The 27,487-nt window shown below is 44.2% G+C and overlaps 1 protein-coding gene across 6 annotated transcripts in view; it reads left to right on the top strand.

The window, feature by feature from the left end:
- Window positions 1-27,487, top strand: part of SNAP47 (synaptosome associated protein 47) — a 69,051-nt gene that overhangs the window by 4,967 nt on the left and 36,597 nt on the right. For all 6 annotated transcript variants that reach the window (XM_012177653.5, XM_004008398.6, XM_042249557.2 and 3 more), the window contains exon 2: window positions 5,040-5,584. In XM_012177653.5, the coding sequence (XP_012033043.3) occupies window positions 5,085-5,584 (500 nt within the window). In that variant the 5' untranslated portion in view covers window positions 5,040-5,084. The remainder of the gene's footprint in view (window positions 1-5,039; window positions 5,585-27,487) is intronic.

The following is a 27,487-nucleotide window of genomic DNA, read 5'->3' as shown; positions in this document are numbered from 1 at the left end:
TACAGCATGGTTCCTTGGATGCCGCAGTGCCAGACTCAATAATTCTTTGGGGGATTTGTGCATAATCTCAGTGTTCGAGGAATACCTCCCAGAGTACGTACTCAGGAATGACGGCTCAGGTCATAGCTTGTTAATGGGAACTCAGTTTTCATGCTGAATCAATCTCTTAAGAATGGGGAGGAGCAGTAAACATGCTCCAGCCCCTCATCAGCTCTCTTGGGGCTGATGGCGGGCACAGAGTGGCCAGGTGGCGGGAGGCTGTTTCCAGTCAGAAGGTCCAGGGTCCTGCCAGTTTCAGAGCTGGAGCCTGACCAGAGCTGTGAGCACACTGGTGACTGAGGCCAGAGGCACCTTGTCTTGGACGTGGAAACACTGAAAAACATGGTTAAATTGTTGGGGTTAGTCGTCCCCTAATTCTCAGAGTAAAACTCTTTTCTCTCTTATTCATATCTGAATGACTGCCCAGTGGCTTGACGGCAAGATGGTGCTAGCGGGTTGTGCAGGGGGCTTGCCAGGGTCCTAACTCAGGAAGGGCGGCAGATGTGTCTGTCATAACAAGCTGAAGGTCTGCACCTCCCTTGCTTCCCTGTCCTGTGAGAGGCCCCAGTCAGGCGAGGCTCTGTAGTCTGTTTTATGTCTGTTTCAGAGTGCTTGGGTGAGTGTCCTTTCTAGGGAGAAAGGTCTGATGAAGACCCTTTGGGTTTGCAGTTCCTTTGTCCGGTGGGAACCACTGTCTAAGAGGAAAGGCACCGTCCCAACTGCTCTGCCCCTTGCATTCTGCTTCTCCACAATCCCAGCGTGTGCCGGGAGGACGTGGGAGGGAGCTCACGGATAAAGCCCGCAAAGACGATGACACCGGTCTTTGGTACAGAAGGTCAGGAGTTTCAAACAGCTGAGGAGATCTTCGTTAGCTTTCCAGTGACATAAGAGCATGGGTTTCCTGGATCACTTACAGAGCCCTGCCGAGTTGGGAGTATGAGCTTGTTTGTTTGTTCAGTGTGCTTTTAGTGTTGGTCTGGCGTTCATCATCATGTTGGCTGAGAAGATGGATTCTTGGGCTCATGTCTCCTTAGATATGTAGATCATAAGGCTGTTGCTTTCTCAGAATTGACACTCCGAGAAAACACTGGAAGATGCTAATACTCCTGAAAGTATTAGCCAAGCCATCAGTGGACTTTGAATGTCTTTTAAAATTATTTATTTTTGGCTAAACTGAGTCTTCCTTGCCGTGTGTGGGCTCTCCCAGTCGTGATGGGGCTGGGGGATACTCTTCGTTGCCGTGCACAGGCTTCTCCCTGCAGCGGCTTTTCTTGCTGCAGAGCATGGGCTCCAGGCACAGTCGTTGTGGTGCTCGGGCTGAGTTGCTTGTGGCATGTGGGATCTTCCCAGACCAGGGATCGGACCTGTGTGCCCTGCATTGGCAGGCGGGTTCTTAACTACTGGACCTGCAGGAAAGTCCGGTCAGCGGACCTCTAGAGCTTTTGCCGTGATAGGACTGTGCTCATTCATTTGTTGAATGGAGTGCATTGGAGGTGACCTCTGTGGTCCCCGCAGCCCTGATACCTTTATGTTTATTACCTCCAAGCGCCATGTCTTCTTTTGCAGTGATGGCAAAATTCTCATCCTCAGTGTGGCAGCTGTCTTCTAGGCGTGCCCTAATTGCAGGTGTTAGCGATTAGCAGGGCTAGTGAGCTGGGCTGCTTTGTGGTTGTGACAGGGCTTGATTGGCACATGCGCGTGCCTGGGAAGTTTGGGCCAGCCCTTGCTGTGGTGACTAAGAGAAGCTCCAGAATGCATTTGGAAAGTGCTTCAGTTTGCTTCACGTAGTTAAATGTATCCCTCTTGTAGTGGAATCAGGTTGTTTTGGCACCTTAATTTTGTGTGTCTACGCACGTCCTCCTTTCTTTTCTTCTCCGCTTTTCCACTATCGTGTTTGTCTCTCTGTTCAGATGCTGTCTGTAGCCAGCTCTGATCAGATGGTGGAAACTGGTGAGACCAAATGACAGCTTCCGAGTATAGTGATGTTTTAGCGGTCATTAAAGAGGCGGGCTCAAGAGAAAACTGTAGACTGTTCACACCTAACAGATGAACTGAGTGAGTTCTGTAGATACTTTGTAGTATTCGTAATCACACTTACAGCGTGTATTAGGTGCCAAGTGCTCGTCTAAGCACCTTTCACATATCGGTTCAGTTAAGCCTCACCAGTGCAGTATGAGATAGGTACACTTACCTGCATTTAGAGATCAGGAAGTGGATGCAGGAGGGCTGAGTCACGCACGGAAGGGGTCACACGCAGATGAGTGGAAACGCCGGCCATTGTCTGTAGGAGAGGCTGGCGTTGTAGTCTTCCAGATGTACTGCTACCAAGGCAGTGGTTTCAGATGTTTTTGAAATTGTGATACACAGCTGAAATTTAGTTTTGGTACATCTCTCGTGTGTACGTACATTTATTATTTTTAATAAAATTTTATTTTATTTGTAAATATTTAGTAAATCCTTCATTGAAATGTTAATGCAGAAAAATTAGCCAATCATAAGAACAGAAAAAGCACAACCCTTGAATTATCACAAAATGAATACACCCAGGGCAATAAGCAGAGCATTACCAGTACCACAGGATCCTCCTCAAGGCCTCCTTCTCCCCAGCTGTTGATGCCTGTGTTTGAGCTTTTCATGTACTTATTTTTAAAATGAGTTAAAGTTTGGGGAAAGTCTTGATTCCCATAAGTCAGATAGAAACATCTTAGGGTGTTATGAGTTGATAGAGTTGACTTGTGGAATTTACTTCCTAAATACTTATTTTTAATAGAGATTCTGGTATGAAGAACCCGTACCCCAAAGTAGAATGATCTTGTGGTGCGCATCACTGCCGGGAATCAAGAAGGGTCTGAGACTTTGAGGTTTAAGAGTGAGCCTGCCTTAGTTTTGCAGATGTGGAAGAAGACAGGAGGCCCTTGCTCAGAGAGGAAGGGCCTGTTGTGTGTGGCACAGCAGGATTCTTGTGTACAGCTGCCCCCTTTGCCCCTGACTTCTAAGGCCCAAGTGGATGCTGCACATTCTGTGGGTTTGTGTCATAACTTATGTGGGGACTGCTAGCAAACCCGCCTAACCCTTGCCTCAGAGGGGACACTCACTTATTATCCTGGTCAGGAAACAAATCTCTCAGCCAGGAGGAAGACACTGTCCACAGTTATAAGGAAGATACTCTTGGACAGTTTTCATGACATCAAATTTCATATCAGTTTTTGATATAGTATGTGGAGAAACACCGTGAAGAATTCCCTCTCAGTAATGTCCACACCTTGTATGGAGAGCATTAAGCAGCAGGGTGAGGCCAGCCTGAGCGCCGACCACAACTATGCTGAGGGCCACAGCTGGGCAGACACCATAAGCCACGAGTGTCTGCTGCGCTCGTTCAGTCTCAAGTGTGTCCTGAGTCAGGGTTTTGAGTAAAATACGACCGTTGCCCTTTGAGAGCCTGTGGTCAAATAACAAGCGGTCATCCTACCATTTAACATGTACTGTAAGTGTGCATAAGTTCTGTACGCCTCGGCAAGGTAGAAAGGGGAGGAGAGGCCGAGGGCGGGTAAGGCCTCTCTTACTCTGCAAAGAAGATTTCAGCAGCAGCAGCTCGTGTTTTGGAGTACCAAAGGCAGGAGACCAATTAGATGCCACTACAGTCCAGTTAAGACTTCTTTACGTCTCTTTTTATGCCTGTACCCTGTGAGCTTTGGGTTTTTTGTTTTCTCGCGTTAACTCACTTCATAGTTGATGATGCTCTTCCTAATCTCAAGCCACTGTATCTCTTTATAACCGGGACTCTCAATTCAGTGCAAGCTCTTCAGGCACAGCTACTCCCTTTTTCGGTGTCCAGCCTTGTGTTGTTTGATGTGGCATGCAGTGCAGTAATTACTTTGAAGAGTCTTGAGTCTTTCGAGTATAACTCAGTGAGGAAGTTTATAGAGTTCCAATGGACTCTTAAGCTCTGTGAACCAAGGATGTTGCTGTTTCTTTTCTACTTGCAGCCCAGTGTAGTCATGTTGGGGGACTTAAAACTTGTGGTTTGACCCTGTACAAAGTCTTCATCCTTTCTTGGCCTTATATTCTTTATCTGTATGATGAGAGGGTTGGACTGAGTGTTCTCCAAGGGCTGTTTCAGATCTGTCATTCATGACTTTTAAATGCTTTGATAACGAATTCCCTGCTGGTCCAGTGGCTGGGACTCTGCACTCTCACTGCTGAGGGCCTGAGTTCAGTCCCTGGTTGGAGAACTAAAATCCCACAAGCTGTGTGGTGTGTCCAAAAAAAGAAAAAAATGTATTGATAAGGAATTCCCTGCTGGTCCAGTGGGTGGGACTCTGCACTCTCACTGCTGAGGGCTTGGGTTCAGTCCTTGGTTGGAGAATTAAGATCCCACAAGCTGTGGGGCGTGTCCAAAAAAAGAAAAAAATGCATTGGTAAATGGAAGCTGTAGATATGAATAATATCACCTGTCACCTGTAACTATATAAAACCGTATATAAATATGTACATATGATTGTATGGAGCTCTATAAAATTAGTTGGGATTATACAGATGACAAAGTTTGTAGGATTATTTTCTATATGAACCTAAACTTATAAAAATGTCAAAAGAAGAGTGTTGGTTTGAACACGTGTAGAACGTATAGCGGTAGAGTCCTCACAGCCAGAGTGGTGTTCTTGTGAGGACTCCTCGGGCAGTCGTTCCCAGTGATTTTCTCCCCTCGGTCGCATCTAGCCACGGATGAGCACTGAGGGTGCTGTGGTGCCGAGCCCCCGGGGACCGTGGTGCTCTGGGACCGCTACAGGCCTGGCCCCAGCCCTTGCTTCTCTTCCGAGTCGGGCGCAGTCTTCATCCTGCCTGTCACAGGCAGTGTGAGAGCCTGGCCCCTGCTGGAGTCTCCTGTGGGCTCAAAACCTGGATCACGCCCTCAGCATCCATGTCCTGCTGTCTCTGGTCCAAGTGTCCAGGTCCTGTTTCATGCTCGTCCGTCCACTAACGTGTGCCCTTTCCTTCAGAGGCAGAGCAACCTTGGCCGTGGTGCAAACCGACCCGGGAACCAGATGAGCAGAGACACCTGTGTCCAAACCTGGCCGTGCTCCTATTATTTAGAGCTTGAGAAGCGGTGGGTCCCTGGAAGACTGTCATTAACTCCTCTCTCACTAAAGTTTACGACTGATAAAACTAGAGAGCCCCTTGTCAGCTTTCCCCTCTCTGGTATAAATGAGATCAAGAAAGAAGCTTCTCATTTTATCTTCAGTTCCATTACCATCCTGGAGAGGGACCACAGCAAGCACTGGTTCAGTTCCTTGCAGCCTAGTCGAAATGCCGTTTTCAGCATCATTGAGCATTTCTGGAGAGAGCTGCTGTTGTCTGAGTCAGGAGCTGCCGCTGAGGCCTCCTCCTCCTCTATGACCAAGGGGAAGGAGCTGACTTGTCTGATGGCCTGTACTCAAAAGCGTCTGGAAGACACAGCCAAAGTCCTCCACCATCAGGGCGAGCAACTCGACAGTATCTCCAGAGGCCTGGACAAGATGGAATCTGATCTGGATGTGGCTGACAGGTAAGCAAACACTGTAATCCTAACCTGACCTTGGGATGGCTGTGGTATGATATCTTTTCGAAACATCATCTTCTATTTATTTCACATTCAGCTTCTGAAAACACAGGCTGTACTCCTGTTCTGGGCAGTTGTGCTGAGCTGACTGCTGAGGGCGTACACATGAGTGAGGGCCAGCATTCACTGAGCGTGCACTGTGTGCCGAGTACAGGTTCAAGTGTTTATGGGGATTACCTCATTCAGTCCCCAGACAAGCCAAGAAGAGCACGTTCCTCATTTTGTCCGTGGGGAAACTGAGGCTGAGAGGCCAAGTAATTTGTTCAAGGTCACATACACTGAGTTTGTTAGCACAGTTTATCTTAATTTCGTTTTCATACCTGTACAGCAGCAAGGTTTGAGCTAAAGTGTTTTGGCTTCAGAGGCTGCCATCTTAGCCACTGCACCAAACCACTCTCAAGCCTTCAGTCTTGGGGGTCATCTCATCTTCTTAAAAATTGAGTACCCAAAGAGCTTTTGTTTATGTGGGTTGTATATACCAATATATACCATATTTTTTTTAAAAAACTAAGGCATTAAATAATTATTCCCTTAAAAAGTACAGTGATAAATCCATGTCCTCTGTTCAGTCACTCAGTCATGTCCGACTCTTTGCAACCCCATGGACTGTAGCATGCCAGGCTTCTCGTAACATAACATTTTTTTTTTTTTATGAAAAATAATTTTTATAAAGCAAAATGTATAGGGAGAGGAGTGTCACTGTTTAAGATTTTTTGCACCTCTCTTTAAAGTAAAGCTTAGTATAAAACAGCTGGATTCTCATGCCTGCTTCTGTAGTCAGTCTGCTGTGATATCACAAGTCACCTGTGATATCACAAGTCTCTGGAAACGCCACTCTACACTTGTGAGAGAATGAGAGTCAAAAGCTACATAGCATTGTGGTATTGTATGAAGTAATTTTGACCTCCCAGACTCTTTTGGAGGGTCTCAAAGACCACACTTTGAGAAGTGCTGTGCTAACTATATGACCTGTAAAATATGTCAGGGATCTTTGAGTCTAGTAGGAGTAACCTCTCCCTCCCTGATGTCTGGAATTGTTGCTTGAGAGCTCAGGATGAGGTAACAGTCTCATGATGGACCCTGAGTGTGGGTCCTCTGTTTCTCAGACCACGGGTGCATGGCTGCTGTTTGTGAGACCCTTGTTTCTGAGTGACCACACTCTGGAGTCACCACCTGTTGCTACTTCTAAGCCCTGTGTGGTAAAGGGCTTCGTGCTAGAGCTACAGGGAACTGGGCCCTGCTTCTTATTCTTAAGAGGAGGTGCTTATGGTGAATGAGATGTATCATCATCAGACCTCTGTGAGCTTTCCTCATGGGAACAAGGCTAGACATTTTCCCACTCTTGCAGTTCAGGAGTTATACGACTGAGTTGTAACTGAAGTGATGTTGGTCACGTGCAGGCCTAGACTCTAAAAGCCCTCCTACCCAATCTCTAAGACTGTCTTCCCCTTTATCTGCTGGAATCCTCCAGGGCTGGAAGGCGCCAGGACAGGAACATTAGTTAGGTAGAGTTTAGGGCCCCAGGTGGCCTCCCAGAGCAGAACCCTGATCTGAGCCCTCAATTGGACTGCAATGTGAACAAGCGATAGTCCTTTATTGGGGCTAGGCCCTAAAGATCCTGGGAGTTGTTTGTTAGAGCAGGCAACCCTCGTAGACTAACACAACAGTCCTGTAGGAAAGAGAGACACCTATTAAATAGCTTCAGCATAGAACATTGAGATCAGAGATTTAGAAGAATGTTCATCTACACTGGAAATCAAAGAAATGTACTCTAAAATAATGGAAATCTAGGTTTTAATGATCAGATTAGTAACAGCTAAAAGTAAGAATTTTGTTGTTCTGTTGCTAAGTAGTGTCTGACTCTTTGCGACCCCATGGACTATAGCAGGCCGGGCTCCTGTGTCCTCCACTGTCTCCCAGAGATTGCTTAAATTTATGTCCATTGAGTTGGTGATGCTATCTATCCACCTCATCCTCTGCCGCCCCATTCTCCTCCTGCCCTCAATCTTTCCCAACATTAGGGTCTTTTCCAGTCACTCGGCTCTTCGCATCAGGTGGCCAAAGTGTTGGAGCTTCAGCTTTAGCAGCAGTCCTTCCAGTGAATGTTCAGGATTGATTTCCTTTAGGATTAACTGGTTTGATCTCCTTGCAGTCCAGGGGACTCTCAAGAGTCTTCTCCAACACCACAGTTCAGAAGCATCAATCCTTCAGCACTTCTCTGGTGGCCCAGAAGGTAAAGAATCTGCCTGCAATGTGGGAAACCCAAGTTTGGTCCCTGGGTTGGGAAGCTCCCCTGGAGAAGGGAATGGCTACCCACTCCAGTATTCCTGCCTGGAGAATTCCATGCACAGAGGATCCTGGCAGGCTACAGTCCATGGGATTGCAAAGAGTCAGACATGACTGAGCGACTTAACACTTTCTCACTTAGCCTTCTTTGGGCTTCCCAGGTGGCACTAGTGGTAAAGAACCAACCTGCCAATGTAGGGGACATAAGAAACGTGCTCGATCCCTGAGTCAGGAAGATTCACTGGAGGAGGGCACGGCAACCCACTCCAGTATTCCTGCCTGGAGAAGCCCGTGGACAGAGGAGCCTGGCAGGCTGTAGTCCATAGGGTCGCAAACAGTCTGGCACAACTGAAGCACCTTAGCACACACACGGGCAGCCTTCTTTATGGTCCAGTTCTCATATCTGACTACTGGAACAATCATAGCTTATGGACCTTTGTTGGCAAAGTGGTGTCTCTGCTTTTTAATACGCTATCTAGGTTTGTCATAGCTTTCCTTCTAAGGGGCAAGCACCGTTTAACTTCATGGCTGCGGTCACCGTCTGCAGTGATTCTGGAGCCCAAGAAAGTAAAAATCTGACACTGCTTCCACTTTTTCCTCTTCTGTTTGCCATGAAATAATGAGACAGAATGTGATAATCTTAGTGTTTTGAATGTTGAATTGCAAGCCACCTTTTCACTCTCCTCTTTCACCCTCATCAAGAGGCTCTTTAGATCCTCTTTGCTTTCTGCCATTAGAGTGGTATCATCTCCACATCTGAAGTTGTTGATATTTCTCCCAGCAGTCTTGATTCCGGCTCGTGACTTATCCAGCCTGGCATTTCACACGATGTACTCTGCATATAAGTTAAATAAACAGAGTGATACAGTAGAGCCTTGTCACACTCCTCTTCCAGCTTTGAACCAGTCCATTGTTTATGTCTGTGTTGCCTCCTGACCTGCATAAAGGTTTCTCAGGAGACAGGTAAAGTGGTCTGGTATTCCCATCTCTTTGAAAGTTTTCCACAGTTTGTTGTGATCCACACACTCAAAGGATTTAGTGTAGTCAGTGAAGCAGAAGTAGATGCTCTGCTGGAAATCCCTTGCTTTCTCCATGATCCAGCACATGTTGGCAATTTGATCTCTGATTCCTCTGCCTCTTCAAAACCCAGCTTGTACATCTAGAAGTTCTCAGTCCATGTACTGCTGAAGCCTGACTTGAAGGCTTTTGAGCATAACCTTGCTAGCATGTGGAATGAGTGCAGTTGTAGAGTAGTTTGAACGTTCTTTGGCACTGCCCTTCTTTGGGATTGCAAAGAAAACTGACCCTTTCCAGTCCTGTGGCCACTGCTGAGTTGTCTAAATTTGCTGACATACTGAGTGCAGCACTTTCCCAGCATCATCTTTTAGGCTTTTAAATGACTCGGCTGAAATTCCATCAGCTCTGCTAGCTTTGTTCATAGTAGTGCTTCCTGAGACGCAGTTGACTTCACACTCCAGGATGTCCCGGTCTAGGAGAGCGGCCACACCATCGCGATTACCTGGGCCGCTAAGAGCTTCCTTGTGCGGTTCTTCTGTACTGTTGCCACTTCTTGCTCTCTGCTGTTTCTGTTGGGTCCCTACTGTTTCTGTCCTTTATCGTGCCCATTCTTCATGAAATGTTCCCTTGATATCGCCCCTTTTCTTGAAGAGATCTCTTGTCTTTCCAATTCTATTGTTCTCCTCTATTTCTTTGCATTTCTCATTTAAGAAGGGCTGCTTATCTCACCTTGCTATTTTCTGGGACTCTGCATTCATTGGGTATGTCTTTCCCTTTCTTGTTTCTCTTCTTTCCTCAGCTATTTATAAAGCCTCTTCAGATTACCACTTTGCCTTCTTAGATTTGTTTTTCTTGGGGATGGTTTTGGTCACTGCCTCCAGTACAGTGTTCCAAATCACCATCCATTTTCAGGCACCGTAATTTTCAGGCACTCTTTCTACCAGATCTAATCCCTTGAATCTATTTGTCACCTCAACTGTGTAATCATAAAGGATTTGATTTAGGTCATCCTGGAATGACCTAGTGGTATCCTCTACTTTCTTCATTTAACCCTGAATTTTGCCATAAGGAGCTCATGATCTGAGCCACAGTCAGCTCCAGGTCTTGTTTTTATTGATTGTATGGAGCTTCTCCATTTTTGGCTGCAAAGAATATAATCAAAACAGCAATTGGTATCATACTTTTGGAGAACAGTTGGGTGGTTTGTAAATCTTCTTTTGACAAGAGATAAAGTGAAAGGATGACCCTGAGGCTGGAAGAAAGTACTTATGATACCTACCCGTATCCCAACAAAAGATTAACATCTAGTTCGTTAAAGGCCAAATGAGAAAAAGACAATTCAACAAAAAAGTTAGGAAAAGTAGTTGATTGGATTTTAGACCTAACAAGCCACTATAACAGAGATCCAAAAATATTGTGGTTGATAAAAGCTAGAAGTTTAATATAATGGTCCAAAGGAAGGTAGGTATCCCAGGCAGATATAAAGCTCTGCTTTACCCCGTCACTTGGGGCTGCATGTTGACTAGAACGTCCTCCTATCTTATCACATGGCACCATTACTACATCAGAAGTTGGTGGCATTAGTTATTCCCAGCCAGTGGGGAGCGGGGACAGAGAGGGAGCCCAGGGTGTGCAGCCGTGTCTTTAAGAAGATGACCCCAAAATTGCCCTTATCAGTTCTGCTCATATCCTACTGGCAGGGCTTAATCTCATAGCTGCACTTACGAACAGAGAGGCTGGGTGGTCATGAGAGGTTGCTCGGATATTCACTCTCAAAGGGAAAACAGGAGAATGGATAATAGGGGTCATGAGTAGTCTCTGCCACAGTGTCTCGCAATTTTGAAATCCCAGAAGACCAGTGAAAAGGGAGTTCATCATCCCTAGTAATAAGGAAAGGTAAACCAACAAGTATATTATTGGGTAGCCACAGCTGTTAGTTCAGATGTGGGGTGATAATAACTCTGATTTTTGTGTCAAGAATGTAAATTGGCTCAGCCACTTAGGAGAGCAGTTGTCAATACCTGGTGAAGCCAGAGTTGCACAGACCCCATACTGTGACCTTTCCCTTTCAGATGTGTAACTTGGGAAATGTTGGCTCTTGTGCACAGCATGTGTGGACATGAACTTTCATAAAAGACTCTGGACAGTAGTGAGCAATTAGTCAATTGTTTCTCAAGGGGATTGGGTATATAAGCTATGATTTAGTCACAAAATAGACTAATTTTTCATATTAACTGTTATATATTAGATACCAACTTGAATAAATCCCAAAGCACTGTTTGAAAAACAAAGCAAGTTGCAAAGAGATGTGTACAGCAGGATACCATTTATATGATTTTTTAACATGCAAATAATACTGTAGGAAAAATATAGGATTAAAATATGAATACCTGAATAGGAAGGGTGCATGCAGGCACCATACCGTGTAGCTCTGTGGTGATTTACCCAGAGAGCAGCTGACTGGTGTTCCTAGAGTGGTGGTCTTGTGGTTCCTGATTCTTCTGGGCATGGGTCCTTTCAAGCTGATCGTGGTAGACCCTCAGGGAGCCTGTTATTTCCAGTATTATTTCTTTGAATTTTTTTTCACCTCAGTTTTTGAAGTGTATTTCTTTTGAAACTCCCCCTTTTTTGTTATCTGACTTCTTGAACTCTGAACTGATCTTCTAATATTGTTCTCATTTTTCTTTTTCCTCATCCTTTTGTTCTGCCTTTTTTTTTTTTCCAAATTTTAAACTTTTTATTTTGTATTGGGGCATGTGTGTGCCAAGTTGCTCAGTCATGTCCAACTCTTTGTGATGCCATTGACTAGCCTGCCAGGCTCTTCTGTCCATGGCATTCTCCAGGCGTGAATACTAGAGTGGGTTGCCATTTCTTTCTCCAGGGGATCTTCCCAACCCAGGAACTGAACCAGTGTCTCTTACATCTCCTGCATTGGCAGGCGGGTTCTTTGCCAGTAGTCCCGCCTGGGAAGTCCTATTGGGGTATAGCCGATTTAACAGTGTTGTGGCAGTTTCAAGTGAGCAGCGGAGGGACTCAGCCATGCATATACATGTATGCATCCTCCCCTAAACCCCTCCCATCCCGACTGACATATAACTCGAGTAGAGTTCCACATGTTATACAGTAGGTCTCTGTTGGTTATCCATTTTGAATATAGCAGTGTGTACATGACCTTCCCAAACTCCCTAACTATCCTTTCCCCCGGCAACCATAAGTTCCTTTTCTGTCTGTGAGTCTCTTTCTGTTTTGTAAGTAAGTTCATTTGTATCATTTCTTTGTTGTCCTTGTTGTTTAGTCACCAAGTTGTATCCAACTCTGCAACCCCATGACCTGCAGCACACCAGGCTTCCCTGCCCTTTACCATCTTGCAGAGTTTGCTCAAAGTCACGTCCATTGAGACAATGGTGCCATCCAACCAACTCATCCTCTGTCGTCCCCTTCTCACCCTCAATCTTTCCTGGCATCAGGGTCTTTTCCGATGAGTCGGTTCTTTGAATCAAGTGGCCAGAGTATTGGAGCTTCAGCTTCAGCATCAGTGCTTCCAGTGAAGGACTGGTCTTTTTTGATTGCACACATCAGGGGTGTCATGCAGTATTTCTCCTTCTCTGTCTGGCTCCCTTCACTCAGTGCGACACTCTCTGGGGCCGTTCACGACACTGCTGATGGCACTGTTGCATTCTTAGTGGCTGAGTAGCGCCCAGTTGTGGATACGTGCCGCACCTTCTTTATCCGTCCTGCTGCTGGGGGACATTTAGGCTGTTTCCAAGTCTTGGCTGTTGGAAACAGTGCTGCCGTGAACGTTGGAGTGCACCTGTCCTTTGGGGTCATGTTTTTCTCTGGATATATGCCCAGGAGTGAGATTGCAGGGTCATATGGTAGCTCTACTTTTAGTTTTTTAAGAAAGCTTCGTGCTGTTCTCCCAGAGAAGGCAGTGGCAACCCACTCCAGTCCTCTTGCCTGGAAAATCCCATGGATGGAGGAGCCTGGTGGGCTGCAGTCCATGGGGTCGCTAAGAGTCGGACCTGACTGAGCAACTTCACTTTCACTTTTCACTTTCGTGCATTGGAGAAGGAAATGGCAACCCACTCCTCTTGCCTGGAGAATCCCAGGGACAGGGGAGCCTGATGGGCTGCTGTCTATGGGGTTGCACAGAATTGGACACGACTGAAGCAACTTAGCAGCAGCAGCAGCATGCTGTTCTCCATGGTGGCTGTACCAATTTATATTCCCGCCAACAGTGTAGGTATTTACATTCCCACTTCACTCTCCAGCATTCATTGTGGATTTTTTGATGATACCCATTCTGGTATGAGGAGATAGCTCCTTGTAATTTTGATTTGCGTTTCTCTAGTAACTAGTGATGTTGAGCATCTTTTCGTTGCCTTTTGGCCATCTGTACGTCCTCTTTGGAGAGATGTCTGTTCAGGTCTTCTGCCCAGTTTTTGAGTGGGGTGTTTGTTTTGATGCTGTTAATCATCATATGCTCTTTGTAAATTTTGGAGACTAATTGCCCATCGGTCACATCATTTGCAAATCTGTGGGTTGTCTTTTCATTTTGTTTGTTGTTTCCTTTGCCATGCAAAACTTTTGAGGTTAATTAGGTCCCGTTTGTTTATTTTTGGTTTTGTTTCCGTTATTCTGAGAGAGAGATTGGAAAAGATGTTCCTGTGATTTACGTCAGGGAGTGTTCTGCCTGTGTTTTCCTCTAGGAGTTTCACAGTGTCTGGTCTCACATCTAGGCATTTAATCCCTTTTGAGCTTATATTTGTGTATGGAGTTAAAGAGTGATCTCATTTCACTTCTTTTACTTGTGGCTCTGCAGTTTTCCCAGCACCATTTGTTGAAGAGATTGTCTTTCCAGCGTTGCATAGCCTTGCCTCCTTTGTCATAGGTCAGTTGACCGTAGGTGCATGGGTGTATTTGGGGGTGTCCTATCCTTTTCCATTGATAAATATGTCTATATTTCTATTTTTTTGCCAGTACCATATTGTTCTGATGACTGTAGCTTTGTAGTGTAGTCTGAAGTCAGGGAGCCTAATTCCTCCAGCTCTGTTTCTCTTTCTCAGGATTGCTTTGGCTATTCGGGGTCTTTTGTGTCTCCATTAAATTTTGAGGTTTTTTTGTTCTAGTTTTTTGAAAAATGCCATTGATAATTTGATAGGGATTGCATCGAATCTTTAGATTGCCTTGGGTAATATAGTCATTTTGACAATGTTGATTTTTCCAATCCACAGACATGGTATTTCTTTCCATCTGTTTATGTCCTCTTTGATTTCTTTCATCAGCATCTTATGGTTTTTGGAGAATAGGTCTTTTGTCTCCCTAGACAGATTTATTCCTAGGTATTTTATTCTTTTTGTTGTGATAGTAAATGGAATTGCGTCCTGAATTCCTCTCCCGGATCTTTCATTGTTAGTGTATAGAAACGCCACAGGTTTCAGTGTATTGATTTTGTAACCCGCAGCTTCACCAGATTCGTTGATGAGCTCTGGGAGTTTTCTGGTAGCATCTGTAGGATCTGCTATGTATAGTATCATGTCATCTGCAGTGGTAGTTTAACGTCTTTTCCTATTTGGATTCCATTTACTTCGTTTTCTTCTCTGATTGCTGGAGCTAGGACTTCCAAAACTATGTTGAATAAAAGTGGCCAGAATGGACACCCTTCCCTGATCTTAGAGGGGACGCTTTCAGCTTTGACCGTCGGGTGTGATGCTAGCTGTACGTTTGTCGTATATGGTCTTCATTATGTTGAGGTATGTATTCTCTAGTCCCACTCTTTGGAGAGTTTTTTTTTTTTTTTTATCATAAATGGGTGGTGAATTTTATCAAAAGCTTTTTCCGAATCTATTGAGATGATTATATCGTTTTTATTCTTCAGTTTGTTGATTTGATGTTTCACATTGATTGATTTGTGGATGTTGAAAAATCCTTGCATCCCTGGAATGAATCCCTCTTGTTCATGGTGTGTGATCTTTTTAATGTATTGTTGGATACACATTGCTAGTATGTTGTTGAGAATTTTTGCGTCTATGTTCATCAGTGATATTGGCCTGTAGTTTTCTTTTTTTGTGGTATCTTTGTCTGCTTTTGGTTAGAGTGATAATGGTCTCGTAAAATGAGTTTGGAAGTTTTCCTTCTTCTACAACTTTTTCGAACCATTTCAGAATGATAGGTAGGTATTAACTCTTCTCTAAATGTTTGATAAAATTCACCTGCGAAGCCATCACGTCCTGGACTTTTGTTTGTTGAAAGTGAAAGCCACTCAGTCATGTCTGACTGTTTCCAACCCCATGGACTATACAGTCCATGGAATTCTCCAGGCCAGAATACTGGAGTGGGTAGCCTTTCCCTTCTCCAGGGGGGTCTTCCCAGCCCAGGGATTGAACCCAGGTCTCCTGTCTTACAGGCGGATTCTTTACCAGCTGAGCCACCAGGGCAGCCCAAGAGGTTTTTTAATCACAGTTTCAATTTCTGGTTGTGTTTATTATATTTTCTATTTCTTCCTGGTTCAGTGTAAGGAGACTGTACCTTTCTAAGCATTTGTCCATTTCTCCCAGGTTGTCCATTTTATTTGCAAACAGTTGTTCATAGTATTCTCTTATGAGGTAACTTCTTTGTCGTTTCTAATTTTGTTGATTAGAGTCTTCCTTTTTTTCTTGGTGAGTCTTGCTTAGGGTTTATCAATTTTGTTTATCTTTTTAAAGAACCAGCTTTTAGTTTTCATTGATCTTTGCCACGTTTTTTGTCTCCATTTATTTCTGCTCTGATCTTTATGATTTCCTTCCTTCTACTAACTGTAGGTTTTGTTTGTTCTTTCTCTAGTTGCTTTAGGCGTGAGGTTGTTTGAAATTATTCTTATTTCTCGAGGTAAGATTGTATGCTATAAACTTCCCTCCTGGAACTGCTTTTGTTTCTTCCCGTACATTTGGACTGCTGTGCTTTTGTTTTCGTGTGTGTGTGTGTGTGTGTGTGTGTGTGCGTGTGCGCGCACATGTGCTTTATCACTCAGTTGTGTCTGACTCTTTGTGACTCCATGGACTGCAGCCTGTCAGACGCCTTTGTGTAATTCTCTAGGCAAGAGTACTGGAGTGGGTAGCCATTTTCTTCTCCAGGGGATCTTTCCAACCTAGGGGTCAAACAGTGGTTTCCCGCATCACAGGCGCATGCTTTACCATCTGAGACACCAGGGAAGCCCTTCCCTTTCTCTAGGTGTTTTTTATTCCTCTTTGATTTCTTCAGTGACCCAGTGGTTGTTGAGTAGCATATTGTTTAGCCACCATGTGTTTGTGGTTTTGAGAGTTTTGTTTTTTTTCTCATAATTTTTTTCTAATCACCTAGTGTTGTGATCAGAAAGATGCTTGATGTAATTTTGGTTTTCTTAAATTTACCAAGGCTCACCTTGTGGCCCAGGGTGTTGTCGGCCCTGGAGAATATTCCGTGTGCACTTGAGAAGAATGCATAGTCTGCTGCTTTTGGGTGAAGTGCTCTGTAAGTATCAGTTAAGTCCAGCTCATGTAAAGTGTCATTTAAGGCTTGTGTTTCCTTGTTAGTTTTCTGTCTGGGTGATCTGCCCATTGATGAAAGTGGGGTGTTAAAGTCCCCCACTGTTACTGTGTCACTGTTAATTTCTTAATTATATTTGTTAGTATTTGCCTTACATACTGAGGTGCCGCTATGCTGGGTGCATATATGTTTATGGTTGTTATATCTTTTTCTTAGTTGAACGCTTGATCGTTATGTAGTGTCCTTCATTGTCTCTTGCAGCAGTCTTTGCTTTAAAGTCTATTTTGTCTGATATGAGTATTGCTACTCCAGCTTTCTTACGAATTCCATTTGTGTGGAATACCTTCTCCTACCCCCGTACTTTCGGTCTGTAAGTATCCCTGGGTCTGAGATAGGTCTTTTGCAGACAACTATACATATGGGTCTTGTTTTTGTATTCACTCAGCCAGTCTGTGTCTTTTGGTTGGTGCATTTAATCTGTTTACATTGAAGGTGATTGTTGATATATGTGATCCTGTTACCATTTTCTTAATTGTTTTGGGTTTGTTTTTTGAAGATCTTTTCCTTCTCTTTGTTTCTTGAGTAGAGAAGTTCCTTTAGCATTTGTTGTGAAACTGGTTCGGTGGTGCTGAATCCTCTTGCCCGCGCTTGTCTGGAAAGCTTGATTTCCCCATTAGATCTGATCAGGAGTCTTGCTGGGTAGTGTTCTTAGTTGTAGTTTCTTCCCTTTAATCACTTGGAATATACCATGCCATTCCCTTCTGGCTTGTAGAGTTTCTTTTGAGAAATCAGCTGATAACTATATGGATTTCTTTTCTGTGTTATTTTGTCTTTTTTCCCTTGTTGCTTTTAATATTTTATCTTTGTCTTTAATTTTGGTCAATTTAATGACTATGTGTCTCGGTGTGTTCCTCCTTGGGTTTATTCTTCCTGGGACTCGTGCTTCCTGCACTTGGTTAACTATTTCCTTTCCCATCTTCAGGAAGTTTTCAGCTATTATTGTCTTCAGATGTTTTTTTGGGTCCCTTCTCTCTCTCTTCTTCTGTCACCCCTGTAATGTGAATATTGGTGCATTTAATGTTGTCCCAGAGGTCTCTTAAGCTGCCTTCTTTTCTTTTCATTCTTTTTTTCCCTGTATTCTGTTTTAGGGCAGTGATGTCCAGCGTTTTGTCTTCCAGATCTATCCTTTCGTTTGCCTCAGTTATTCTCAATGTATTGTATATCTCTGTTTGTTCTTTAGTTCTTCTTTGGTAAACATTCTTGCATCTTGTCAATCTTTACCTCCATTCTTTTCCCAAGATCCTGGATCATCGTCACTATCATTATTCTGGATTCTTTTTCTGGAAGCTTGCCTATTTCTACTTCATTTAGTTGTTTTTCTGGTAATTTATCTTGTTCCTTTACCTGGGGCATAATCCTCTTTCTTTTCACTCTGGTTAGCTTTCTGTGATTGTGGTTTCTGGAGGCTCTGGGATTGTAGCTCTTGCTGCTTCTGTCTGCCCTGTGGTGAATGAGGATGAGTCTTACACAAGCTTTTAGATGGGAGGGACTGGCTGTGGGGAAAACTGGGTCTTGCTCTGGTGACAAGGCCATGCTGCGCTCCGTAAATCTTTAACCCAGTTGTCTGCTGATGAGTGGCACGCACCCCCTCCTTTTTAGCTGTTTGGCCTGAGGTGGCCCAGTGTTGGAGTCCATAGGCTCTAAGGTAGGGCTAATGGCCACCTGTAAGAGGACTTGGACCAACACGCACCTCCCAGGACTGCTGCTGCCAGTGCCCCTGTCCTTGCGGCAGGCCACCCTCACTCACTCACAGCTAGGTCTGCCTCAGTCTCTTGTGGAGCCACTGCTCCAGTCCCCTGGGTCCTGGTACACACAAGGTTTTATTTGTGCCCTCCCAAGAGTGGAGTCTGTTTGCCCCAGTCTTGTGGAAGTCTGTCTCCTTTGTTCTTGGACATAGGGTATCTTTTCTGAGGGGTTCCAGTATCCTCCTGCTGATGGTTGTTCAGCAGCTAGTTGGGATTTTGATGTCATTTCAGGAGAAAATGAGCACATTTCCTTCCACTCTTCCATCTTGAAGCAGTCTCTGTTCTGCTTTTGTTTCTTGAATTTTATCTTCCTACCTTTTATTTCTGTTATCATATTTTTAATTTCCAAGAATTGTTTTTTGTTTTCCAAGTGTTTCTTTTGAATAGCAGCCTGTTATTACTTCATGGATGCCCTATTCTCTTTTTTCTTGTGTTGTTATGGATAGCCTTGTCTTATTTTTCTGTGTGGGAAGGCCTGGGGTGTACAGTGAAATTTTTGGTTCTGCTGAAAGGAGCGTGGTCACAGTGTTTGAGAGCAATGCTTTGTGGTCTGAGAATGTCAGGTTATCTTCCCATGACAGTCCTAGATTTATGCAACCCACTCCAGTATTCATGCCTGGAAAATTCCGTGGACAGAGGAACCTGGCAGGCTGCAGTCCATGGGGCTGCAAAGAGTCAGACACGACTAAGCCCATAGGACAGTGCCTTCAGCAATCTTTCCAAAATATGGTCCCTTCCCTTTCTCTCCCCCGCGGCCGCCACGTTTCTCTGCCCCTCTCTGCCTCCCTTTCTCTCTCCCTGTTCCCCTTCCTCTTTCATTCTCTTTTTGTACTGAGGGAAGAAGAGTTTTCAGAATTCTACAGATTTTGAAATATAGTCTGGTTAGATTTAAGGTGACTAATGACCCTTATTTCAAATGGTATAGGAGGCACTGATGATGCGGCAGTGGTGATACATAAAATATCATCATGGGCTGCTCATAATCAGATATTCGTAAAAGGCTCTGAGTGACCATGTTTGATACCTAATAACTTTTGTTTTTCTCCTAATAACATTTTTGACACGCTGATAGGTAATGAGCTTGACTGGCTGCTCTAACTGCACTGGACGAAGTATGGAAAGGAAGGGATGAGTTCAGGTGCCCCATAGTGACCTGAACACTGCTATATCTGCCCTGAAAGAAAACTTTAGCTCCCAGAGCTGCACAACTGAGATTGCTGAAAATCAGATCCAGAGTGTCATCCTGTGAGTGACTGAATCATAATGTAAATTGAAATCCCAGGTTAGCATGGTGTCTGCTGTTAAACCAAGAGTATTAATAGGAATGAAATGGGATCCTGAAATTAGAATGTGGACGCATGGAAAGGTCCTGATGAAACTGAAAGAATAGAACCCCTAAATTCTGATGAGTCTTCTTTGCCAGTAGAAGCAGCTCTTCCATCCCTATCTGAGGTGATTGACCACACTTTGCCGGGGGAATCTGTAATGGCCTCCCCTGAGGTAATTGCTGTGCAAGACAGTGCAGATTCTCCTCGAGACCTGCCCTCACCGTCCCTCTTTGCTTCTAGGTATATTGTTAGGCTTAAGTCTCAGCAGATCCCAAAAGATGAAGCACAAAGTGTAACCTACCAAAGGAGGTGCACGATACTTTAAAAGAACTACATGATTTTTCTAGTTTTTACAGACAGAGATCTTAAGAATATGTGTGGGGATATCTTGGGTGTGGCTCAATGGTGAGAGGCATATGAAGTTGGAAGAGAGGAATATGAAGTTGGATGTGGCTGAGTTTACTGAAATGGGGGCTTGCTAAACAGAGATCTTAGGTTTGTTGCTGCAGCTTGAGAAGTTAAAAAGGCTCTAATGGCTGGTTGCATGAGATGTGGACTGAAAGGCAGCCTAGACTAAATGAAGTTTGGAGTGCCAGAACTGCCTTGGTATACTCCAGAGGAAGCATCTCAGGGGAAGTATAGGAAGTATACTCAGAGGAAGACTGAGGAGGATTGGAATGGTAGAGTAGGTGTATTATGTGAGATCTCCTCATCTACCCTGACAGGGTCCGAGAAGACACACTTTTCACCTTGACTGGGGGAAATAAGTTTTAAGAGGAGTCCCAGCATCCTTGAAGAACTGTGTGGTTGCTCTTCTCTGCAGGCCAGAAATTATAGTGGGAACTGCTGCCACTGCCTTAAATGAGCAGGGATAATTGGATCTTGGGGTGGCAGGGCTAAGTAGTAGCACTTAAAGACAAGTGGGGGTGGTTACCATAATGGACAGCAGAGTCAAAACAAGCAATCAGAATAATCTGATTCCCAGAGACCTGGGAATCAATTGGCCAATTGATCATGTGCCCCTAGAAGAGAAATAGTTGGGCAGTTGACTCAATTCTTTTTCTTTTTTTGCCTCTTAAAATTTATTTATTCATTTTTAAAAATTTAAATTTATTTATTTTAATTGAAGGCTAATTACAATATTGTATTGGTTTTGCCATACATCAACATGAATCTGCCACGGGTGTACACGTGTTCCCCATCCTGAATCCCCCTCCCACCCTCCTCCCCATACCATCCCTCTGGGTCATCCCAGTGCAACAGCCCCAAGCATCCTGTATCCTGCATCGAACCTGGACTGGCGATTGATTTCTTATATGATATTATACATGTTTCAATGCCATTCTCCCAAATCATCCCACCCGCTCCCTCTCCCACAGAGTCCAAAAGACTGTTCTATCCATCTATGTCTTTTTACTCGATCTGTTAAGCAGAAGAGTTGTAGGTGATGTGAACAACATCTAAATTGAATTAAAAACAAAGTCATAGCTTCTTAATCGATATCTAGACTTGAACCACCTTGAATGATGGGGAAGGTGGGTCCATCACCTTGTGGAAGAATCTCAGTATGCTATCAAATTGTATACTGTTCATCTTTATCCCAGCTTTCCCCCCGAGAGACCTATGGCATTTTACCAGAGTGACAGTGCACTGGAGAAAAGGAAATAATCAGATTTTCAGGGACTACTAGACCCTTGGACAAGGAAATGACAACCCACTTCAGTACTCTTGCCTCGAGAATTCCATGGACAGAGGAGCCTGGCAGGCTACAGTCCATGGGGCCTCAAAGAGCCGGACATGACTGAGAGACTCAGCACTTTCACACTAGACACTCGCTCTCAACTAAAACTGATTCTAGGGGACCCAAAACATCACTGTGGTTTATCTACGGACTTTTGGAGGTCAGATGATCAGTGGAGTTTTAGCTCAGGTTCATCTCGTAGTGAGATGACCCCTGACCCATTCTGTGGTAATTTTTCCTGGTTCTGAAGTATATAATTGGAATAGACATATTCAGGAACTGGCAGAATCCCTACACTGGTTCCGTGACCTGTGGAATGAGAGATACTCTGGTGGAAAAGACCTAAGTAAAAACCAGTAGAACTGCTTATACCTAGAAAATTAGTAAACCAAAAGCAATTTCGCTTTCCTGGAGGGATTATAGAGATGAGTACCACCATCAAGAACTTGGATAGTAAGTCCTACCCCATCTCCATTCAGCTCACTTATTTGGCTATGGAAAAGAATATGGGTCTCGCAGGACATCTTTACTTAACCAGGTAGTGACTGTAATTGCAGTTGGCATTCCGGATGTAGTTTTACTGCTTGAGCAAATTAACAAGCATACCCTGTGATGCCTGGTATGCAGCATCTGATCTCGTAAGTTTTTTTTTCCATCCCTGTTAGTAAAGACTACGAGAAGCAGTTTTTATCAGCTGACAAGGCCAGCAGTACACCTTCACTGTCCTGCTTCAAGGGTATACCAGCTGTTCAGCCCCGTGTCATGATTTAGTTCACAGAGGTCTTGATGCCTTTCTCTTCCACAAGATGACATGATGTTAATGCTGATTGTACTTAGTGAGTAAGAAGGAGCAACTACTCTAGACTCAGAAGACATCTGCCTATCAGAGGATGGGAAATCTGACAGAAATTCAAGGGCCTTCTACTTCAGTGAAAGTTTGAGAAATCCCATGGTATATGGCTCACTGAAGTATTTCGTCTATGGTGAAGGGTAGGTTGTTGCCTCTGACTCTTGCTACAACCAAAAAGGAGGTGCAGTGCTTCTTAGCATTTTTGAAGCAACATGTTCCTCATATGGATGTCTTACTCTGGCACGTTTACCAAGTGTCTGAGAAGCTGCTGGTTTTGAGTAGGGCCTAGAACAAGAGAAGGCTCTGAAACAGGTCCAGAGCTGCTCTGCCACTTGGGTCATATGATCCATTGATTTATGATGTGTGAGTGGCAGACAGGTGTGCTCTTTGGAGCCTTTTGCAAACCTTTATAGGGAATTTCTGTACACACCTTTAGGATTTTGGAGCAAAGCCCTGCTGTCCTCTGCAGATAACTACTTTCCTTTTGAGAATCAGCTCTTGGCCTGCTACTGGGCATTAGTAGAGACAGAGCACAGCCACGGGCCACCAAGCTACCATACAAGTTCAGCTGCTCATCTTGAGTGGTTGTTATCTGACTCACCATTCATGCAGTTGGGCATACTTAGCAGTACCCCATCATCAAATGTATCCCACAAAAAGTGGGATACAAAAGATTGGGCTCAAGTAGGCCCTGAAGACACAGGTTAGGATACAGGAGGAGTCGGCCCACACACATGCTCCTCGCACCCTTTTCTGGTACACTGCCCTCTGTTACCCAACCGTTTGTAATTCATTCCCCACTTGGGGAGTGCCCTGCAATCAGTTGACTGAGGAGGAAACACTGGGGCCTGGTTGCCAGATATGTGGGCACTACCCAGAAGAGGAGAGTAGTAGCAGACGGTTTCTCTCTGGGTCATCCTAAAGGACAGTGGTGAAGGGAGACCCTCCCAGTGGACAGAACCGCAAGCAGTGCTGCTGGCTCATCTGTGCGGGGAAGCGCAGTCTTGTGTATGCGGTCTTTTTACCCCTGCTTTGCCTCCTAAGAGTGGGCCTTGGGACTAGAGCACTATATCATCAAGAGGCAAAACAATCCCACAACCCATGCCATGCTTTTGGGGGAGTAACTTTCCTTGGTACAGTCTCTACCAGTGAGCTTTTATTCTGCTTAAGCCTGTACATTAGTGGTTCTCAAGCATACCCAGTCTTTTGAGTTTTTCAGACTCCATGGGGGAAGGGGAAGGGTCCTTCCACTGTGGTACTGAGGGGTGTGCATGAGCCAGTTGCTGTCCATTGGCTGCTGGAGGGACCTGCTGGCCATGAGGGACCTGTGCCCATTATTGGAACTGATCTTGCTCTGTCTCTTCTCTATGTAAATAAAACTCAGTAAGGTGTTGCTCCATCCGGCGCTTAACTGTGTTGTGTTTCATGCTGACTCCAGCACCACGGTGCTGTGGGGAGGTGTTTGGAGTCCTCTTCTGGGATTAGTGATGATAAGTAGTATTCTGGTCAACAGTCTGCTTGGAAGGAGGGATGGCCAGAGGCTGAACTGTGTACTGATTGGTTGTGGCAAAGTGGTTTGGCTGGAGTTTCAGGGACTGGAAGAAACATGATTGGAAACTTGATGACGAGGAGGTCTGGGGTAGAATTGTATGAATAGATCTTTCTGAATGGGCAGAAAGGTGAAGATATGTCCCACGTGAATGGTCACCAAAGCGTCTCCTCGGCAGAAGAAAATTATAGTAACCAGACGGATAGGAAGACCCATTCCCTGGACCCCAGTCAGCCTGTCTCTCCAGTCCACCCTGTTGTTGCCCAGTGGGCCCGTGGCCACAGCGGCCGTGCCAACAGGGTGGAGGAGGCTGTATTTGGGCACTGCAGCGTGAGCTCCGCTTACCGAGGCCAGCCTGGCGACTGCCACCGCCGTGCAGCCCAGTGGCAGCAGAGGTCAGCACTGAGTCTCCAGCATGGCGTCTTTCTCCAGGGTGTTGAGTCAGCTACTTGGTGGGTTGATTACAGAGCACTATTACTTATTGTGAATTCTTTGTATATGGCGAGGCACTCTTGCTGCTTTAAATTTTTGTTTTTGTCTTTAAGTTTCAGCAATTTGATCGTAACGTGTTTCTTTTTTATTCTCCATGGAGTTTGTTGCGCTTCTTGGATGTGTCTATTCATGGTTTTCACCAGATTTGAGAAGTTTCAAATCAAATATATTTTCTGCCTCTTTTCTGTCCATCTGGAATTCCTGTAATACATGTGTTGATCTGCTTGATGGTGTCCCATAGTTCCTTTAGGTTCTGTTCATTTTTCTTCCAGAGAAGGCAATGGCACCCCACTCCAGTCCTCTTGCCTGGAGAATCCCATGGATGGAGGAGCCTGGTAGGCTGCAGTCCATGGGATCGCTCAGAGTCGGACACAGCTGAGCGACTTCACTTTCACTTTTCACTTTCATGCATTGGAGGAGGAAATGGCAACCCGCTCCAGTGTTCTTGCCTGGAGAATCCCAGGGACGGGGGAGCCTGGTGGGCTGCCGTCTATGGGGTCTCATGAGTCGGACACGACTGAGGCGACTTAGGAGCAGCAGCATTTTTCTTTTTTCTTTCTGCTCCCCAGACTAGAAAATTTCAAGTGTTTGACCTTCAAATTTGCTTATCCTTTATTCTCCCTGCTCAGATCTGCTGTTGACTTCCTGTAGTGAGTTTTTTATTTCAGTTACTGTTACTTTTCAGCTCTAAAATTTGTTTGGTTTCTTTTCATAATTTCTATCTTTTTATTGAGATTCTTTGCTCATATGTTGTTATTCTGATTTCTTTCACTTCTTTGTCCATAATTTCCTTTAGCTCTTTGAACATATTTAAGACAGTTGGTGCAGTGTCTTTGACTGATAATTCAAATGTCTGGGCTTTCTTTATTTTCTGTGAATGGGCCATATTTTCCTCTTTCTTTGTATATTTTGTAATTTTCTCTTTAGAACTACACATTCTAAAGATTATGTGTTTGGAACTCTGTTATGGACTGAATGTATGTGTCCCTGAAATTCATGTATTAAGTCTAAACCACCAGTGTGATGGTGTTAGGAGGTGGTGCCTTTGGAAGGTAAAGTTTAGATGAGGTCATGAGGGTATAGCCTCCAAGATGAGATTAGTGTCTTTACAGAGGAGGAAGAAGCTGGAGAGAAAGTGACTGAAAGCCAGGGAAAGAGCTCTGAGCAAAAGCCACATCTGTTGTAATGCTGATCTTGGACTTTTTAGCCTCTAAAACTGTAAGAAATAAATACTTGTTGCTTAAGCTACCAGTCTGTTGCAGCCCAAGCTGACTGATGACACTCTGGAAATCTAATTCTCCTATACCTCAGGGGTTGGTGGTTTTTGCTTGTTGAGGGTTGGAACTGACTTTTTGTGACTACAGACTATTTTTGCAAAGTGTGTATTCCTTGTTAAGTGTGGCCACTGAAGCTCCCAAGAAAGAAAAAATAAATAGGTCTTGTTTCTTTAAATTCCCTCCTGACTGGGGAGCACTTCAGCCCATGGTGGTACAGATCTCTGTGCCAACCTCTCAGCAATCGAAAGCCCCAGTCAAAACTCAACAATCTCAGTTTTTGGAGGAAAGGTCATTGTTGCCCACCCTGGCTCCAACAGGCCACACTGGGAATACTTGCTGCTGTTCCACAGCTGTGAGCTCTGGTTTTGTGGGGTGGGAGATTCAGTGTCTCTGCATCAACTGCCTGCTGGATGCTGCAAATGTTCTCCTCGACCAGAGTTCCAAGGTAGTTGCTTCAGACAGTTCTGCCAGTTTTATTTGTTTTGCTGGAGGGACAGACTCCTGCAGCTTCCTATTCCACCATCTTCCCTGTACTCACTAACTAGATGGCTTTTATGAATAGATGATGCCCTTCATGTCACCATTTCATTCTAGAGCAAATTTCGTTGTTTTTCTGTGTTTAGCAGTTTTCAAAGTAATGATTTTGTTCTTTATCATCATCAGAAAGTGTTGTTATAATTTTTAATATCCTTTTGAATTCCTGGATCTAAAAGTATTTGATGAGTTTCAATCCATTGCAATTACTATACTACTGAACTTTAAGCTCTTCCATCTTTAAGCATGTTGTGACATTTTTAATCCAATAATTTAGCAGGTAGTAATATCTAGGATTGTAAACCTTAATTTATATAATCTCAGGTATTCAGGGACAGCTCCTGTCACCTTTTATTACCTTTTAAATATGACTGTTGGGTGAATGGTCTGCAGACAAATTCCAGGTAAAGCCTACACTGTAGAGCAGAAGCAAGGGGAGGCACAGAAGCTCAGAGTCACTGGAGAAAGTCTTGTCAGTGCAGTTGCCGTCCAGAGCCCTGGTTCCCTAATACTCATTTAACAGCCATGCCATTCTTCAATCAGATCTTTACCACTTCCTCACATTCTGTGGTAAAATAAGGATTACATAATGAATTTTTAGAATTCATAATGTTTTCATTGGGTTCTGTGGGTAAGTAGCATTGTCTCAGTCTTCATATATCGGAATATGCCTTTATTTTACTGACACTCCGAATGGTAATTTGGCTCTTCACAGTTGAGCCAAAAATTAGCTCAACATTTTGAAGATGTTTTCCATTGTCGTCTTTGCATATGTTATTACTAAAGAGAATTTATTGTTCCTTTGTGGCTAATGTGTTTTTCTCCCTATTCTAAATGTTCTAATGTTTTACTGCTGTTTGTCTGTTGTAGATGTTTTAGAACAGCTTTCTAACTTACATACCATAAAATTCACTCATTTTATGTGAACGATTCAGTGATTTTTAGTTACTTTACAGAGTTAAGTGAATGTCACTAGAGTCCAATTTTAGGACACTTCTGTCACCCTCAAAGGTTGCCTCAAGCCTAGTTGCTGTCACTGTCTGTTCTTAACCATGGCCCAGGTCACACTAATCTGCTCTCTTTGTGTATTGTATGGATTTGTCTTTCTGGAGAGTTAATATATGCCTGGCTCCTTTCAGCTAGCATTATGGTTTTTGAGATTCATTCATGTTGTAGGATGTACTTTATTACTTTGTATTTCTGGGTAATGCTCTGTTTTGTAGATCTGTCACGTTTTGTTTACCCATTGACTAGTTTTTAGTCTTTTGTGGGGGAGGGCACCACGTGGTTTGTGGAATCTCAAGTCCCCAGACTGAACCTGGCCACGGCAGTGAAAGCGCCGAATCCTAACCACTGGACTACCGTGGGACTCCCTACCCAACGGTGCACGTGTTGTTTCTACTTTGCGGTTATTATTAATAATGCTGCTATGGATACTCATGTACCAGTGTTTATGTAGGTACATAT

The sequence above is a fragment of the Ovis aries genome, chromosome 5 (assembly GCF_016772045.2).
Source record: "Ovis aries strain OAR_USU_Benz2616 breed Rambouillet chromosome 5, ARS-UI_Ramb_v3.0, whole genome shotgun sequence".
Lineage (NCBI taxonomy): Eukaryota > Metazoa > Chordata > Mammalia > Artiodactyla > Bovidae > Ovis > Ovis aries.
The sequence above is the reverse complement of the archived record's forward strand: the minus strand, read 5'-3'. Positions and strand labels throughout refer to the sequence as shown.